This window comes from Maylandia zebra, linkage group LG7, assembly GCF_041146795.1.
Source record: "Maylandia zebra isolate NMK-2024a linkage group LG7, Mzebra_GT3a, whole genome shotgun sequence".
In the NCBI taxonomy this organism is placed as follows: Eukaryota; Metazoa; Chordata; class Actinopteri; order Cichliformes; family Cichlidae; genus Maylandia; species Maylandia zebra.
In genome coordinates, this window is record NC_135173.1 from 64976497 (window position 1) to 64993837 (window position 17341).

The following is a 17341-nucleotide window of genomic DNA, read 5'->3' on the forward strand; positions in this document are numbered from 1 at the left end:
ATGTATTACCCTCAAGCAGTCTGTGCCAGGAACTCTAATAACATTAATAATAATACTTAATTTTGATATCTCAAAATTAGATATCAAAAGGCTGGTGTAGGCTTTTCTAGGTATCAAAATAACTGCCCAAATAATCACCCAGCATGGCTGGTCTCCTCGCGGGCTATTTGGATTCGCTAGTGCTAGGAATGTTACTAGCTAGCTAACCACTTTGAGTTAATCATCACAAGGAACAGTCTCAGGGACATCTGTGAAATAGTTCCCAACTTTTCTCTGCTCATTCATGTTCCTGGTCCTTTTTATTTATTTATTTTTTGAACGACCTGGGTGATCCAAACAAATCACAAGACATCTGGAAGAATGTAAAACTGGACAGACAAGAACGATCCATAGCACCACATTTACAGAGTGTAGAGAACCTTCGGTGAAGCAAAATCAGAAGTACCTTAAACTCACCAAATATGGTCACATCTGGTTAAAACAAACAGATGTCAAAGCGATGCCACTGTTGGTTTAATCAACAGTCTGTGAACAGTATTCTAGCTTTGATTCATTTAAACCTTACTTAAGAGTTTAATAATTTGTATTTTAGTTGCCTTTTGTATAAGACATCTTTATAAATGATGATCATCCTGAATTCCTGAATAACGCGTGTAGATTTCTGTTACTTTTTAAACCTCGAACAGCTGAAATAGCTATTCGTGCTGCAGAAATCCTCTGGAGTAGGAGAAGGCCACTAGCAATGATGCAAATGGTAAATGACCTGTACTTGTATAGCGCTTTACTCAGTCCCTATGGACCCCAAAGCGTTTTACACTACATTCAGTCATCCACACATTCACACACTGGTTATGGCAAGCTATATTGTAGCCACAGCTGCCCTGGCGCACTGACAGAGGCGAGGCTGCCGGACACTGGCGCCACCGGGCCCTCTGACCACCACCAGTAGGCAACGGGTGAAGTGTCTTTCCCAAGGACACAACGACCAAGATTGTTGGAACCGGGGCTCGAACCGGCAACCTTCCGATTACAAGATGAACTGTCAACTCTTGAGCCACGATCGTCCCCTCACTGTAATTGGTAGAAATTGTGTCATTGTGGATAACAAATGTCAAAACTACAAATGTTAAAACTACAAATAGAAATGCTAATGTGAATCTGCTAAATGTCATCATTGCAGTACGATGCTTACCTTCAGCATCACTGAGACAGTTTCAAGATAACGTAAGTCTGAAGTCTAGAGGAAAATCAAGAGAAGCAGACCGAAAGCAGGGGTGAATGTGACCATACAAAATGAACAGAAATATTTGTGCCAACAGGCAAATAGTTTCTGGTAAAGAGTGAAAAAGACTGCACATTTATGAATCTGCAAAATTCAAGAATATAAACACAAAAAAAGATGTTTGCTGAAGGAAGTTCTGTCACACCAAGGTAAATAAATAAATAAATGGGAAGTCTTGTGACTCAGTAAAACGGCTCCTCTGTCTAAATGTGGTGTATGTTATTTTACTAATTTACTGCGAGCCCTGCCCAGTCTTGTGTCAACATAAGACCAACATCAGGGGCCAACATTTGGTCAGCAGAAATGCTGGCTTTGACTTATGGGCTAAACTCAGTGTTTGAGACTACTGTAGCTCCTTACAAGACATGTAAGACAACACATTCTGAACATAAATCAAGTGCAATTATACAGTATGGGATCGTGTGTGTGTTTAATGGGTGTTCAACATGAGAAACATCTGTGACACAGTAGTACAATGTGGAGCAAAGAACAAGTTCAACAGTAAAACTGTCCACCGAGTGTGTGAATTAACTGGCTCTGAAACACACAAACACACACTCCCACTCACACTCCCTTTCCATCCACCCTGTCATTTCAGGACAGGGTGGTGGACTGAACAGCTCTTTAAGAAACGTATTTATATCTTCAAACTCTCGGATGCCTTGTCATTAGACCGCTTTATATAGCTGCGAGGATGGTTCCACCCATCGCAGCTCTACTCCCACACCACTTTTTTATATCTCCATTTCTCATCAAGGCCGGCACCTTTGTGGTTTTAGTTTAACAGGACGAGCACAAAAGTCTCAGAACATTTTTAGCAGGAGCAAACATCTGGCTGTGCCACTGTAAGATAATAGGTGGCCAACTTTTCCACTGAGTTCCTGCTTTCTCCTTTTTGATTCCCCTCAGGGAGTCTTAGCTTCTGAACATGCACCATGTAACTGGTTAACCGGTTTAAGATTAGGGTTGTTTGTTGTTTTTTCACAATAGTCTAAATTTAAGCTTCGAAGTAATGTCAAAATTGACATAAGCGATATAATAACGTGATTTAAAACAACAACAACAACAAAAAACACCCTAAACTTGGAGTTTGAGTCTTTATATTTAATATTTCTTTATATTTAATTTTGCTATCTCAAAGCCTAGATATCTAGGCTTTTCTAGGTACCAAAATAACAAATAATCGCCCAGCATGGTTGGTCTCTTTGTGGGCTATTTTGATTCACTAGTGCTAGGAATGTTACTAGCTGGCTACCCACTTTGAGGTAATCATTAGAAAGAACTCAGTATTACAAGAAGCAGTCTCAGGAACATTTGAATGGAAAATGGTCTGCATTTGTATAGCGCTTTACTCAGTCCCTAAGGACCCCAAAGTGCTTTACACTACATTCAGTCATTCACCCATTCACACACACATTCACACACTGGTGATGGCAAGCTACATTGTAGCCACAGCTGCCCTGGGGCACACTGACAGAGGCGAGGCTGCCGGACACTGGCCACCACCAGTAGGCAAACATGGGGTTAGTATCTTGCCCAAGGACATGAACCACCAACCTTCTGATTAGTGGCTGACCTGCTCTGCCACCTGAGCTACAGCCACAGTGAAATAGTCACAAAATTTTCTCCACTCATTCATGTTCCTGGTCTTGTTTTTGTTTGACCACCCGGGTGATCTGAACATATCACAAGACTTCTGGAACAATGCCAAATTGGACCAACAAGACCGATGCATAGCACCACATGTAGTGAAAGCTAAACATAACATATCAGTTCATACGCTTCATGCTAACTGTCAGCAGGCTAATATAGACCTACTGGTTTGGTCCTGTTTTGCAGCCACAGGACCTGGGCAGCTTGCAGTCAGTGACGCGACCATGAATTCCTCTATATCCGGAAGTATTCAAGAATCAAATGTGAGGCCATTTGTACAACAGCTAAAGAATCAAGGTGTTGAAATTTCAGAGCCGTAGTCCAGATTTCCACCATACTGAAGTGCTGTGGTTGAAAGCTATTCATAAACAATGCCCACAAATCTCAATGAACTGAAGCAATGTTGTAAGGAATAGTGGGACACAATTCCCCCACAATGATGTGAAGAACTGAAAAAGTCAAACAGAAAACATTTACTTCAGGTTATTGCTGCTAAAGGTGCTAGCATGCACTTAGGTTTTCACAGGACTGTACAGGGTCCTGTGAAAACTTTATTTTCACATGACTGTATCTATCTTTGATATACAGGAAGGTACAGTGTGGGTAAGGAGGCAATATGAGAAGGATAGGGATGGGTTGGGGTGAAGGGAAGAAGGCAGAAGAGGGAGGCTGGGAGGAGTTGAATGCATTGAGGGAGGAGGTAGAGGTAAAATTGGTGTGTAATTACTCTCCTACCCTCTGAAATTAGAGGGGAGGACATTTCTACTGACCTTCTACTGGTGCCTGATGTCTGCACTGGCGCTGCTTCTCCGCTTCTTTCATTTTTATTCCTCAGTTCCACCCATCTGGAGAATCAGAAGGAGTTTGCTCTCAGCATATCATATTACTATGGGAATGAATCCATAAACTGCCAGTCATTATGCACAAACGGGTTATGTACTCAAGTGATTTACAACTGTATCTCAAAGAAAATAAAGTCTCTGATACCAACAGGATGAGGGAATAAAGTGGAATTGATTTTTATGAATGTATTTTATTAGTAAACTTTCGGGCAGAGATTTAAAATTTAAATTTCTTTACAGGTTCACAAACTCCTACATGACAAAACACTGGGCTAAACTCAGGGGTTATAATGGAATTTGGCGAAACCTCAAGAACTGGGTTGTTCTAGTGCAGCAGATTGTAATTATTATTTTATAAATGGAGCGACAAAATTTGGGGTAATGCAGTAAGATATAAACATTATTTTGATGTATTTATCACCTAACCTGGCAGCTATGGGTGCCCAATGGCCAGTGTTGGGGAGTAACGGAATACATGTACCGCCGTTACATATTTAAAATACAAAATATGAGTAACTGTATTCCGTTACAGTTACCGTTTAAAAAGGTGGTATTCAGAATACAGTTACTTTGTTGAAATAAATGGATTACACTGCGGTACTTTCCTGTTTCATTTTGTCGCGGGTCCTGGGTGAGAGAGCGCCTTTTCGTTGTTGTTGTTGTTGTTGTTGTTGTGCTAAGCTAACAGGCAGAATGCTACAAGCATAGCTCTAAAGAATGTAGCATCATGGGTAGTGTAGTCCGTGCTGCAGGGAGAATGGACTGCCATATGCGTTATGGGTCTGTGAGCGCGAGGAGGGAGAAAAAGGCGAGTGGAAAGGTACAAGTTGTCATCGAGCAAAAACGGGAGCTGGAAGCATGTAAATATAATAATAACCACTTCAGCCAAGAAGAGTGCCTGACGAGCCCAGTTGTAAGTAAGCTATTAGGACTCGACTGTACACCGTGTTCGTGTTTTCCTCCGAAAACAATAAGTTCCGTTGGAGCAGTCTTTCAACGCCTCTCTCTGTCTCCCGCAAGAAAAGTTGACCCACACAACAAAGTAAAGCTATTTTTCGGCTACGAGCCGACAGGGACCCCGCCGTATTAGTCAGGGGTCCCTTTACTACAGCTCGGAGTCGCGGACCTTCAGTAATAGTAATAAATCACACAGCAATAGTACATTCACGTTGTTGTAAAAAGCATGATAATATATTAAGTAATCCAAAGTATTCAGTATACGTTACTGTCATTGAGTAACGTAACGGAATACGTTACAGAATACATTTTGGGGCATGTAATCTGTATTCTGTAATGGAATACATTTTAAAAGTAACCTTCCCAACACTGCCAATGGCAGCTGTGATAGCCTCCAGCCCCCTGAATTGGATAAGCAGAAGAAAATGGATGGATGACCTTATGCACAAGCAAAAACAAATGTGGAACAGCATTTTCTTGTGTTTTTGGCTAACAATTTAAATCAAGACCAGTTCACTGTTTTGAGCTCCGCTTTGGTTCTTAACAGCTTTAGATAAATCTACCTGCTCTGTCACCTTTAATCTTTTAGCTGTTCGTGTTATTCACTACCATTCTAAGTTATGGACTACTAAGTTTTTCTTTCTGGGATTCAAGTCCAAAGGACCAAGTCTAAAGCAAAAAAAAGTAAAAGGGGCTGTTAGTGGTCACATGCACCACCAACAGCCCCTTTTACACATCACATCATTATCTTATTAATATAATATATAATATGGAGCAATGCAGCTCTAGATGCTTCCATCATTGGTGTTGGAACAAACCAGTGTTACTCTGTCTGCAAATAAGCTTGACAAATAGTGCAGAACAGCACAAATCTGAAGTGATTCATTGTGATTTGTCCAACACATGGAAGCAATACATTTCTCTTTCCTCCCTCATGTATTGTCCACTGCTTCTTCACACATCACGCACTCCTCACGTTGGAGTGTCTAGTGTTTCTCACATTTCAATCACATCCACAGTTATTACTACAGATGACTGCCTCCACGTTATATAGTATATGTAAGCATATAAAAGCTTGCAAAGCTAACATCTAGTCTTGGTCAGTTTGTTTCTTGCGGGGAAATTTGTTAAGATTACACATTTCTTTCAGAATATTTTACTGTGCAAACACAGCAACAATGGCAAAGGCAGGATGTTGAGCTAGTGAAGAGGAAAACTCATTTTCGTGATCCTCTTTTGGTACAGTGTGTGCAGCTCTGTTTTCACTCCCCAGCTTCTGGCAGACTGGATATTTTTGCTTCACAAATAATACTTGAAGGCAGAGTCTCTTTTGAGGCAGAAGAAATATCTTTTTGGTTAATTAAAGTTTCACACAGCAGAAGGGCCCCATCTTACATTTGGCTGACAAAACCACTGGATGGGAAGAAACTGTCACTGATGAAATATGTGTATTTGAAGAACTACTAGATAAGATTTTGCACTATAAAGTTTGCTATCAGTACAACCTGAACAAGTCAGAGCAGAGCTCAGATTTAAGTTGGGTTTGTTTGTTTTTTTACTGGTATTGGAGAAGCAACAAACTGCTTTGCTGTGAGTAGCCATTAAAATGATCAAACAAATGATGCCTTCACAACTAGATTGGACTGCTTGATACTGAAGTTTGCTATTCATGCTTGTTTGCCCATTAAGAGCAAATTTGCTTATAAGGGGGGGAAGTAGCTATATAGTGCACATCCTCTCAGATCACAAAATATTGTGATTCTGAAAACCGTCTTTTGTACCAGGCTCAAAAAAATACTTGAAGTTGAACATTTGGAACTTCCCTTTTCCTTTACCATCAACCACTTGTAGCAGATGGCCTCCCCTCCCTGAGCTTCCTTCTCCTGCGCGTCTCTCCCTGTTAAAAAAAACAGTTCTTCCTTCCTACCATTGCCAAGTGTTAAAGGTATGATAAAGGATCCTCTGCTCTTTGGGGTTCTGTCTCTAATATTGCAGAGTCTTTATCATACAAAAGGCCCTGTTGTTGTCGTTGTTGTTGTGAATTGAACTGGAATGCACTCACAGTTGTGGGCATACACACTACAGCAGTCTTCATTCACACAATAATCCAGTGCAGTGCTACCATAATCTGATTAACTTCTCATAGTCTTACTGTACTCCACCTGTCTATTCTGAAGCTCCATACTCTTCATTAATAACATTTCACCGTTGTTACTTATTCAACTTTTTAAAGTTTAGTATTAGGACTAGAGTATCATCTAGTCCTACTACAGTCCCTATTAACAACAATAATGGAGACAGCGTTTGCTGATCACAGGATGGAAGCAGAACCTTGGTACTAATGCTGATGGGGGGGGGGGGGGGGGGGGGGGGGGTGCTGGAGGGATTAATACTCCTGAGACATCATGTATGTGCTGTAATACAGACCTGCCTGTGGAAAACTCTGCTCAGCATTCTTTCAAAAGCTACTCCATAAGTGATGGCATTTCCTTACACTTAAGCTAAGACATGGAAACTTCCAGGGACAGGAACGGTCAGATTTTATGCCAAGTGTTTGCATTTCTAAACCTTGTAAGATAAAAAAAAATGTAATAATTAGTGAAAAATATTACTACTTTTTAATTTATGTGAACAATGCATGTTGTTTCATAAATCATAAAGTGCTTCGCACAATGTAGAAAATATTTATATATTTGTCATTCTTTGTAATATCAGTAGTAGTAGCAGCAGTAGATAAGAGGCCATAAGTTTGTTAAAATTCAAATACGTATTACGCTCAAGTCTTTGCTTTACAATATAAAGCACCTTGGGGAAACTGGTTTTGTGTTTTGGTGTCATATAAATTAATTAACTAATGACAAGACAAAAAAATAACATAACTAGCCCAAAAAAATTAAAAGTCAAACAGTTCAAGGGTGAAAACAGGAGCCATAAATTCACAGCAAACACACCGAAAGGGCAATAACTCTTTGGCACTTATTTCATTGTCCTGTTGAAAGACCAATTTGGGCTTTGGTTGTCAGACAGATGGCTTCACATTTGACTCTAGAATTTACTGGTATACAAAAGATTTCATGGTCAACTCGGTAACTGAAAGACGGCTGGGTCGTGTGGCTGCAAAAGAAACTCAATTCATCAGCCCTCCACTGCCATGCTGTCAGTTAGTAAGTTAGTAGGCTGTTTTTGTGTTTTTTGCTGATATGCTGTGTTTGGGTTTCTCTAAATGCGGGGCCATTGATTATAGTCAAACATCTCCACTTTGGTCTCGTCTGTCAAAAAAAGCATTGTTCCAGAAGTGTTGTGGTTTGTCCAGATGCAACTTTGCAAAACTAAGCCATGTTCCTTTTAGAGAGAAGTTTTTTTGATTGTTGTTTTATATTCTGGCAATCCTTCCAGACAAGCCACACTTGTTCAGTCATTTTCTAATTATGAACTTTAGCATTTAACATGTTAACTGAGGTCTGAGAGTCCGAGGATTGGCAACACGTCTGACCCTGGGATGAATTTTCAGGAACAAGCAAACTGCACAATGTCTGCTTTTATATGTCTGCTGACGATCACTAAATCAGATGCATTGGATTAACAGTACCTTAGTGGCTCTTACCTTCATATTTCCTATGTAAGTAGTAAACACGTTCTCAGTTTTTAATACAACTTTTTAATGCAGTTTGTAACACAGATGTTTCTAATTAATCTCCATTATGTGCTTATGTGACCTATGCATGATCACAAAAGGGCTCTCTAGGGTTTGCAAATTTATCAGCAATTTGCAAGTAAAAACAATCACTTGTGAAACATGATACTGGCACCACAGTGCCTTTGTGGCCAGTGTTTGTTTGAAACAGAAACTGTTGAGTCGTGTCTACACACTTTTGAAAAGATTTGTTGTGGCAGACTCAAGTAACAAAAGGTTAACATATTTCAAACCCAGTACCTCAAAGTTCTCCCAGACTCTGCCAGCAAACAGGACACAGCTCATGTTCACTAACCCAGTCTGTCTGCAAAGGAAGTCCAAAGGAAACCAAAAGGTGAAAAAGCAGCCATGCGTGGGCTGTATTTTGTACCAGCCTGTGATTTAAGCTGAAAACATTGCCTGGTGGTGCTGTAAGGAAGATCATCCGGTAGCTCAGGATCAGCCAATGTCAGTGTTTGCTGGTAATCATCTGTACTTGATACCGGTAGCAAGTTATAATGGCTGTGCACATCAGATGGACTCTTTAATGCAACATTACATATTTATGAGTAATAATGCGATGATGACTTAAGGTGAAACTGACAGGCAATCATCGTGCCTTGTGGACACAATGAGAACTTCCTGGCATATAGATGAGCACGCTCTGTAAGTGATCAATTAAGCCTCAGCCCAAAACAATTAGTGACAATGTAATGAAACCAGGATTCAAGAACTTCAGCTTCACTTCCTGCTTCCACAAGATCTTCACCTTATTTGCTGGAATCGATTGAGTCAGTGTTTGCCTTTCTACAGGAAAAGCTGTGGTATGAATAGCCAAGCTGAAGGTAGTGACATTGGTGTATTCATGCAATCTGCAATGCTCATGCGACTGTTTCTCCAATTGGATTCTGCAGCTCTAAAGCCATGCCTGTTGCTCTGTGTTCAGAGGATTATAAGCGCCAATGTAAATGGTAACACGCTCATGTTTAGCATGGTAATTCGCAAAACTGAATCAAAAAGCTGTGAAAAAGGAGCAATGATTCATGACAGTTTGCTGTCTTTCAAATAAGAGACTGAGAGTAAAACTTTTAGCTTTATTTTAAGGTTGGTTTGGCTAAAGGTGTCTTAAAATATGCCTGTAAATTCTTATTAATACAATATCTGAAAGATGCTGTGTTATAGCTTTCGAATCTCTCTACTTCAGTTATCATTTTATAACAAGATCATTAAAGTAATATAACAAGAGAGGATTGTTTTTTACTGATTCATAAGTAACACTTACACTTTGCCTTAACAATAAAGTTAGTTTTAATGAAAACGTGGTCACCTGATTCTGGCAACAAATGGAAAACAAAATAATTTCATTTATATTTAAAACAACAACAAAAACAACCGCAACGGCAAAAAACACAGGCGTTAAAAAGCATAAAAATATACCAGCTTTAATGCCCACAGAAACTCAGAGGGCATCAAATAGCAAATTAAACAGTTGTGCCTGGACGCTTGGCTCCTGCATTCATTTGTAATTTTGAAAAATTATGCTTCACCACCTCAGTTTCATTTTGATATTAATTATTATTAAGCACACTACTAGAACAAGGTAGTGTGAAATTGCTGTGCACTCCTACGCAAAATTGTAATTTTTATCTGATGCAGCGATTTTCCACAGATATACAAAAAAGGGAAAATTGTTGAAAGGGTTGGAGGCCTCCACTGTGATATATAGATATTAGCATTATGTGTGCAATTAGATCGTTTTTAGTCATTTATTATTTCCCATATGTGTGTGACAGTGTTAGTAGACCAACAATGAAAGGGTGGATTTCAGAAAGAAACACAAACTTAATCTGTAAAGGTTACCAAAATGTTCAGGATCCAGCATGTCATTACAGAACATGTAGATTCTGCCCAGCCTATTTTAACTGCACAGAAACATGAGCTCGGTCCCACCGCATACATGGTAAAAAGCAGACCGCAGAGTTTCGTCTTGAGCCAGCAGGCTGCTGTTTGGCTTCTGTCATTATGGGAGCAGAGCTTTGGGTGTGTCTAAGAGGCAGCCAGCCAGAAACTGGAAACCGTGGCTCAGCAGTGGAAACATCTGTCCTCATCCACTCCAGAGTGGGATCACACTGCCACCTACTGTAGACACCTGGTACAACTGCAATTTGTTCCCTTACTATGAGCCAATTTTTTTAAAATGATACATTTTCTTAGTTTAAGCTGTTGATTTGTTTTCTATGTTGTATTGGCAATCAAACCTGGGTTTATTTACATTTTACATAGTAACAGCACTCTAAGGGAATTTTTAAGATTTGGAAATGTTAACATGTCTTTTTGTCACCTGCTAAACATTAATACATTAACTAGCTGGTCACAGTCAACAAGAAAAATGTGCGTGTCTGTCTCTGTGTGTGTGTCTATGTGTGTGTGTTTTTTTGTGTGTTTTAAAAAAATACTAGTAAAGAGAGCAAAAAAGGGCATAAAGAGTTTTCATCTCATTGTTACTTAACTCTTTATTATGGTTGTTCTTTTGTACATCATACATGATTTATCTTCAGCATTTGCAAGACCGAATAAAATTGCTGCTGCACAAAACAGCCATTGCCTTTTTTGTTTTGTTTTGCTTGGTCATGTGACAATAACTAGCTACAAAGCTTCAGATCAGAAGTAAACCTGGTAGGCCAGCAAGTATCCATCGTTGTACATGTAGATCTGCTTGTTGGTGGGATTGTAGCTCAGACTAGCCACTGCTTTAGCTACCTTCTCCAGTGGTATTGCTAGTGAGTTGTCTTCTTTGCCTGTGGCTGTGTCGAAGGCGTAGAACACCTCCTCCCGGTACTCATTAACGTAACGAGTCGCGTACATCACACCGCACACCATGAAGGCGTTACTTACTGCCTTCTTGAACAGCCTCGTTTCCCACGTCTGTGTCACGTTGAGACTCTTCACCTCGCTGTCCCAAACTAAGCGGCTGATCACGAGGTTACCATGGTTACCTAGAGTGGCATAGAGAGCCCACAGTCCTGTTTCATCTGCCTCTACATCAATATCACTATTGAGCTGGCAATCGTAGTAACAATAGGGGAACTTGTTGTTGAAACCCACACCGGTGCCTGGAAGAGTCACCCGTTTGACCTCGTTGGTCTCCAGGTCGTACCGGCAAACGTCTGCAGAGCGGTAGCAGTTATAGTACAGAGCCTTACCGTACAGCACAGCACTGGGACCCTCAATGGCATTGGGATGGCTGTACGATGAGGCAAATGTAAAGTCCCTGTGGTTTGTTGAGGCCATGAGGTCTTCATAGGTTTGGTAAAGGCGCACAGTGTTGCCCCAGATGTGGCTGCTGAGCAGAGGTTGAACCCAGTAACTGTTCTTCTGCCCATCGCTCTCTTTCTGGGCTTGTTTTCCCCACGAACCAGAGACACAGCTCTTACCAAAAGGGCTGACTTTAGCTGTGATAGGGTCACTGATGTTGGTGATCAGACCTTTGAGACAGTGCCTGTCCTGACCTGGAAAGACAGAAAGATCAGAAGATTTCTGAAGCATATTATAAGATACAGTCAGTCATTTATCAACATCAGCTGTTAATCATCCCCTGAGGGTGTGTGTTTGCTTTGAAAAGGGGAAGGAGCTCAAATCTGATTTCAGTCACGATCAGTGAAAATAAGCTTTTATTTCTAGAGTGGCATGGCTCTGTATTGGGTTCTCTCCACCCCTCCATGCGTAGTTAGAGCCAAAAATCCAAATCTGAATTCTGTGAGGATCGGTGAAAACATATTATTTATTCCACATGTTGAAAACCCAAGGCAGGTTCAGCAGAACAACATCAAGGCTCAGCACAGAACAGAACAGGAATAACTCATGACAGATATGACAATGATTAAACTCCTAGGACCTGGTGTCCACATATGTGGACATCACATTTTGGCTTGTCTAGACCACAATACAAAATTTTACACACATACAGTAGGTGTAAACATGTTTGAAGTAGCAGTTTGGGAGAGAAATGTTTTGTTTTTCATTCAGTGCTCAGAAATCTTTTACTTTTTTTGCTTTGTTACAGAAATTTTGCTAAAAGGGGCACAATTGTTGTTTCTCATTTTGTTTTTGTACTGAGGAAAAATACTGCTGTGTTCAGACACCAAATAAAGAGTTCGGGTCTTAGGAGGTTAAATCAGATAAGGTGGAGTTGCCATGGACGTATGTGGCAAAGGGTCTTGTAGATGCTATTCATGTTAAGGTACTTTGAAAAGTACCCCATTTATTTAACAACTGGGAGCATAAAAGGACATCAGTTGACTTATCAACTTAAGTTGGCTGGTACTGCCGTCATGGGAATGCAACTCAATTTGACTGAAAAACATTATGCTTCTTTTGGAATGTGGATATAACCTGACCATCAGCTCTTAATTGTTTTCTTTTCTGCCACAGAATTTTCTAAACTCCGTTTTTCTAACTGATGAATGCACACATAAATCTTAAAAACAAAAATTGTGTTTCTCATTAGTTTCAGTTTGTTAGAGCCAAAATACAAATACACTCCTGCCATCTCATTTAAGAATCACTGTCACAAGGGATCATTGATTGCAACATATTAACTGATAACTGATTTATTCCCTTGTCTCTCTATGTCACACACACACACACACACACACACACACACACACGCACACACACACACACACACACACACACACACACACACACACACACACACACACACACACACACACACATACCTCTGAAGTCTTTGGGGATTGACTTGCAGGTCTCCAACTTATTCTTTAGGTAGCGCAGTTTCTCCTTCACAGTCTTCATGTTAACCGTGTCTATTGTTTGCATCTTGTTTACATGTTTATGTAGTTTCTCAGCCTTTCAAAGACAGATATAATATTATTCTATTTATAATTATGTTACATCACAACAGTTCACTTGTGACCTGACATAGTATAACATCAACTTATTTCTTTCTGTTGTATTTTGCTGCCATTTGCTATTTTAGCTCTACCTCTTTGGAGAGTTTCTGTGTCTCGGAGTTGTTAAGCTGGCTGTGGACCACATCGATGTCCACCTGTAACTGGCTGAGCACCTGGCCCAGCTGGTGCAGGGACAGTTCTGTGTACAGGCCCTGGGAGTGCAGGTAGTTGTAGGGCTCCAGCCGGACTGTAAATTTGGTAAACTGATCCTGGATCAGAGGAAGACGTTGGCTGGAGAACGTCAGCTGCAAGAAATGCAGACAAAAAAAATCTTTGTTCAAAGACATGGCTTTTTTTCCATAGGAACAATGTAAAAATAAACCCAAATTTTAAAAAGTTATTGTTTCGAGGGGAAAGAAAAAGTGGTTGGAGAAATGATATAAAAAATAAAGTAACTTTGATAAACTGTTCATCTTTAAATATTGAAACATTGATTGATTGATTCATCATCATCATCATTTATTTATTTAAAAACACACCTGGTATACCAAAGTGCTGTACAATACTAATATGCACATAGTAATAAAACTAGACATAGCAATAAAATAAAAATAAAAAAAACAAATTGATTAATTGATTATACCCATACTCAGTATTCATTATGGTAATAATAATTAATGAATTATTAAATAATGTTTTATTGATTATTGATTGATTGCTTTTTAATTGTATTACAGTTTTTTTTATAATACAATGTTAGTTCCTGAGAGCTTACTTCAGTACAATAAAGCATATGGATGAGTTCTTACCTCTTCTTGTAGGTTATTCAGAGATTCTTCACAGGTGTGAACTTCCTCCAACACGTACTTAAACTTCTGAGCAGGGAACAGCCACATGGTGGAGTTTAGCTGGCACACACATGCATTTGCCTTCTTGTAGCCCGACACTTGCTGACTCTGGCTGTCAGCCTGATTTTGCAAATAGGAGCATAAATTCTTAAGACTTATATACATGGTAAACAAACAATAACAGAACAATACTACATATAATACTGTGTGACTTACTGTGGATGACAGCAGGAGCAATAGAAGCAGCTGCAGCATTTTTAGAGAAACTGAGATGGACCAACACTGACACACAGTCTTCTTCTGTTTTCTTTAGAAAAACTCACTCACAACAAACACAGAATTTGCCGGTTTGCTTCCTGTCACTGATGAGTTGCTCCACAGCCTTAAAACCACTTGGACAAATGACACAACTAAGAACATCAAACTGGTGGTTTGTAAGACCCCGCCCACTTTCTTTATGCATTGTTAGTTTATTGGCTCTCATTTTCACTTTTTTGTTCTAGAGGAGTATTGCATTTTTTTAAAATGTTGTTGTTTATTTCTCATTTATTTATCTATTTTTAACTATGTAAAGCAAGTCTAATGAACTGCTCACTGATTTTAAAGCTAAATTCACATGAAAAAAAAAACTATATCCAATAGCAATTGAGTTTTTATCATATGTTAGTATGAAAATCAGATTCCTGAAAAAGCTGCTTGCAGAAGAAAATGATTCAAACAATTTACCTTGTAGTGTTGACGTTTGTAGTCATTAGCTGTTTTATGGTCAACATTTTTTTATGATTAATAAATAAAGTTAAGCTTTAAAAAATGGGCATCTGCAGAGAGGTATTACTTTGTATTGGTAGATGTTAAAGCTTATGTTTGTAAATAAAGTGATATATATATATGTATATATATATGTATACATACACATACACACACACATCTCACAATACAGAGCTTAGAATGCACAGTAAGGATGTAGTATTATTGCATTATCCAGCTCTGAAACATCACCAGCAGATTGTAGATGGCTGTAGCTTGTAATTACAACAGGTTTAGACTGCTATCGATAAACAAAATATAATAAAGAAACATCTAAGACATGTATTTATCAACATAATTAAAAAAAAACTTTTGAAATAGACGGTACCAATTATTTTGAGTCACCTTTTTCACTAACTATGTATTTATACACCTCTCTGTATTTAATTATTAGTTATTATTGATATCTGGCTCTCCACAGCGTTTCTTCGTCCTGTCTTCCTCCCCTAACCCAAGCCGGTCACGGCAGAGGCCTCCCCTCCCCACCATGAGAATGGTTCTGCTGGAGGTTTCTTCCTGTTAAAAGGGAGTTTTTGCTCCCATCGTTGCCAAAGCTGGACTGTGTGCACTAGGCAGGAATGGAGGACCCAATGTGCAGACACCAGGAGGTAAAAAGTGCACTCAAAACAGTTTTATTGCTCAACACGAACGTAACTAAACTGAAAAGAAAGGGAGATCATGACACAGACCAAGGAAAACATAAGGCTTCAATACACAGAGGGATAACGAAGGAATGACACACAAGAGGAGAGCACAGCTGGGAGTCATCAGACATAACGAGACCGAGGGGGAGCAAACCTGAAAACATTAACATGGGACACAGACTGTCAACGTAAAACAGGAAATATAACGCAGTAACGTGGACATGACACTGAGACAGACATGACAAAAGCATAACACTGAACACAGGGAAGGCATATAAACAAAACCTAAGACTGGAAATAAGGAGACACTAAAGAACTTGGGGAGCAAGAAATAAACAGAATATAACAGAATATAGATGAACAAAATCAAAACCACTGGATCACCAGACCCAGGTACCCTAACAAAAGCACTTTGCTCGTGGGGGTCCTATGATTGTAGGGTTTTCTCTATTATCTTTTCAATGTTGTAGGATCTTTACCTTACAATATTTAGTGCAAAAGTGATTTATAAATGAATGTGCTGTATAAATAAAATTGAATTGAAGTGAATGTAGTCTTGGTTAATATCACACATTATCCAATATTACCATTAGTATGTACTGTAAACTTAACATTTTTTAAAGTCATGAAGCTGTTTTTGAAGTGGTAGCAGAAAATGATTGGACTGCTTTTGTTGGAGAACAAAGAATCAACAGTTTTGTTTTAGTAACTGAAATTTGGCCTATGGTTAGTTTGTGATTTTTTTCATTTAATTTATTTTTCAACTGTCTAATTATTTGTTTGTCACTCAGGTGACAAACAAATAATTATTTGGAAACATCTAAAAACTTTTTACATTTTTTCCTATAAGGTCTTTTTTTGCTTATCAGAGCCAGGGTTTGGGTTGATGACGACTCAGGCCTCACAAGGTTAACTGCTTACTAATTCATGTTCAGTAGGAGGCTGGAGTTAAGCTAAGAGATGAGGTACTACTAGAGAAATAGACCCACATGCATATTTTTGGACTGTGGGAGGATGCTGGGTGTCCAGACAAAACCCACTCAGCATCTGCAGCATGTAAACCCAACAGAGAAAGACCCCAGCTGGGTGGCAGATTTCATATATACAATCATGTAATATATGTGTATTTAAACCAGAAAAAAATGCCTGTCAGTCTAGTTGAAGAAATTTTAGATGTAACTGTACAGAGCGATAGCAATATCGGAAAGAAGGAACACAGTTCCTCTTCTGTTTTCCCTCCTGTTGGGTTTCGTAGTTGTTGATTTCTAGTTGTTTTTCTCGGCTTCTCTGTATTTCTTAATTTTTGCCAATAATTAAGAAAGAGAATATGATAAAGGATATCCAATTTAGTACAGTTAATCAATCAATAAAAAAGTACAAATAAATTAAATAGCTTGAACCTTTTGGGGAACATATCAGTTTGTGTGGACAAGTAGATGTGAAGACTGCATTATTTTAACAAATCTTTACACATTATGAAAGTCACAAAGCTTACCATGCACAAAAATGTGGTAGTAGCTAACACACTGCACAGGTAGAAAACCCCAGAAATTAAAATCTATTTCAAATGGTTCAGTTGTACCACATGGCTATTTTACACTCTCAGTGCAGAATGTTCACTTTCTGTTCCCAAAACCTGCATCGATTACTCTTAGAGTGATGAAAAACAATCAAATAAACATGTTTTTTTTCTTCTGGTGAAGATGTGGGTATTACTTT

The 17341-nt window shown here is 39.1% G+C and overlaps 1 protein-coding gene and 1 long non-coding RNA gene across 2 annotated transcripts; both read right to left on the reverse strand.

Annotated features, from left to right (window-relative positions):
* Positions 1–252: 252 nt before the first annotated feature.
* LOC143419572 (uncharacterized) lies at positions 253–4118 on the reverse strand. Its single transcript, XR_013099583.1, has 3 exons — positions 3706–4118; positions 1193–1237; positions 253–1071 (listed from the first exon to the last, which is right to left on the reverse strand). It is a non-coding gene; the product is annotated as an uncharacterized LOC143419572 (long non-coding RNA).
* A 6798-nt stretch (positions 4119–10916) lies between these two features.
* On the reverse strand, positions 10917–14533 carry LOC101470067 (olfactomedin). Its single transcript, XM_004566197.3, has 5 exons — positions 14388–14533; positions 14133–14291; positions 13416–13628; positions 13147–13279; positions 10917–11916 (listed from the first exon to the last, which is right to left on the reverse strand). Exons 1-5 carry the CDS (start codon positions 14424–14426, stop codon positions 11069–11071), a joined length of 1392 nt encoding a protein of 463 aa, XP_004566254.3. The 5' UTR covers positions 14427–14533; the 3' UTR covers positions 10917–11068.
* Positions 14534–17341: the final 2808 nt, after the last annotated feature.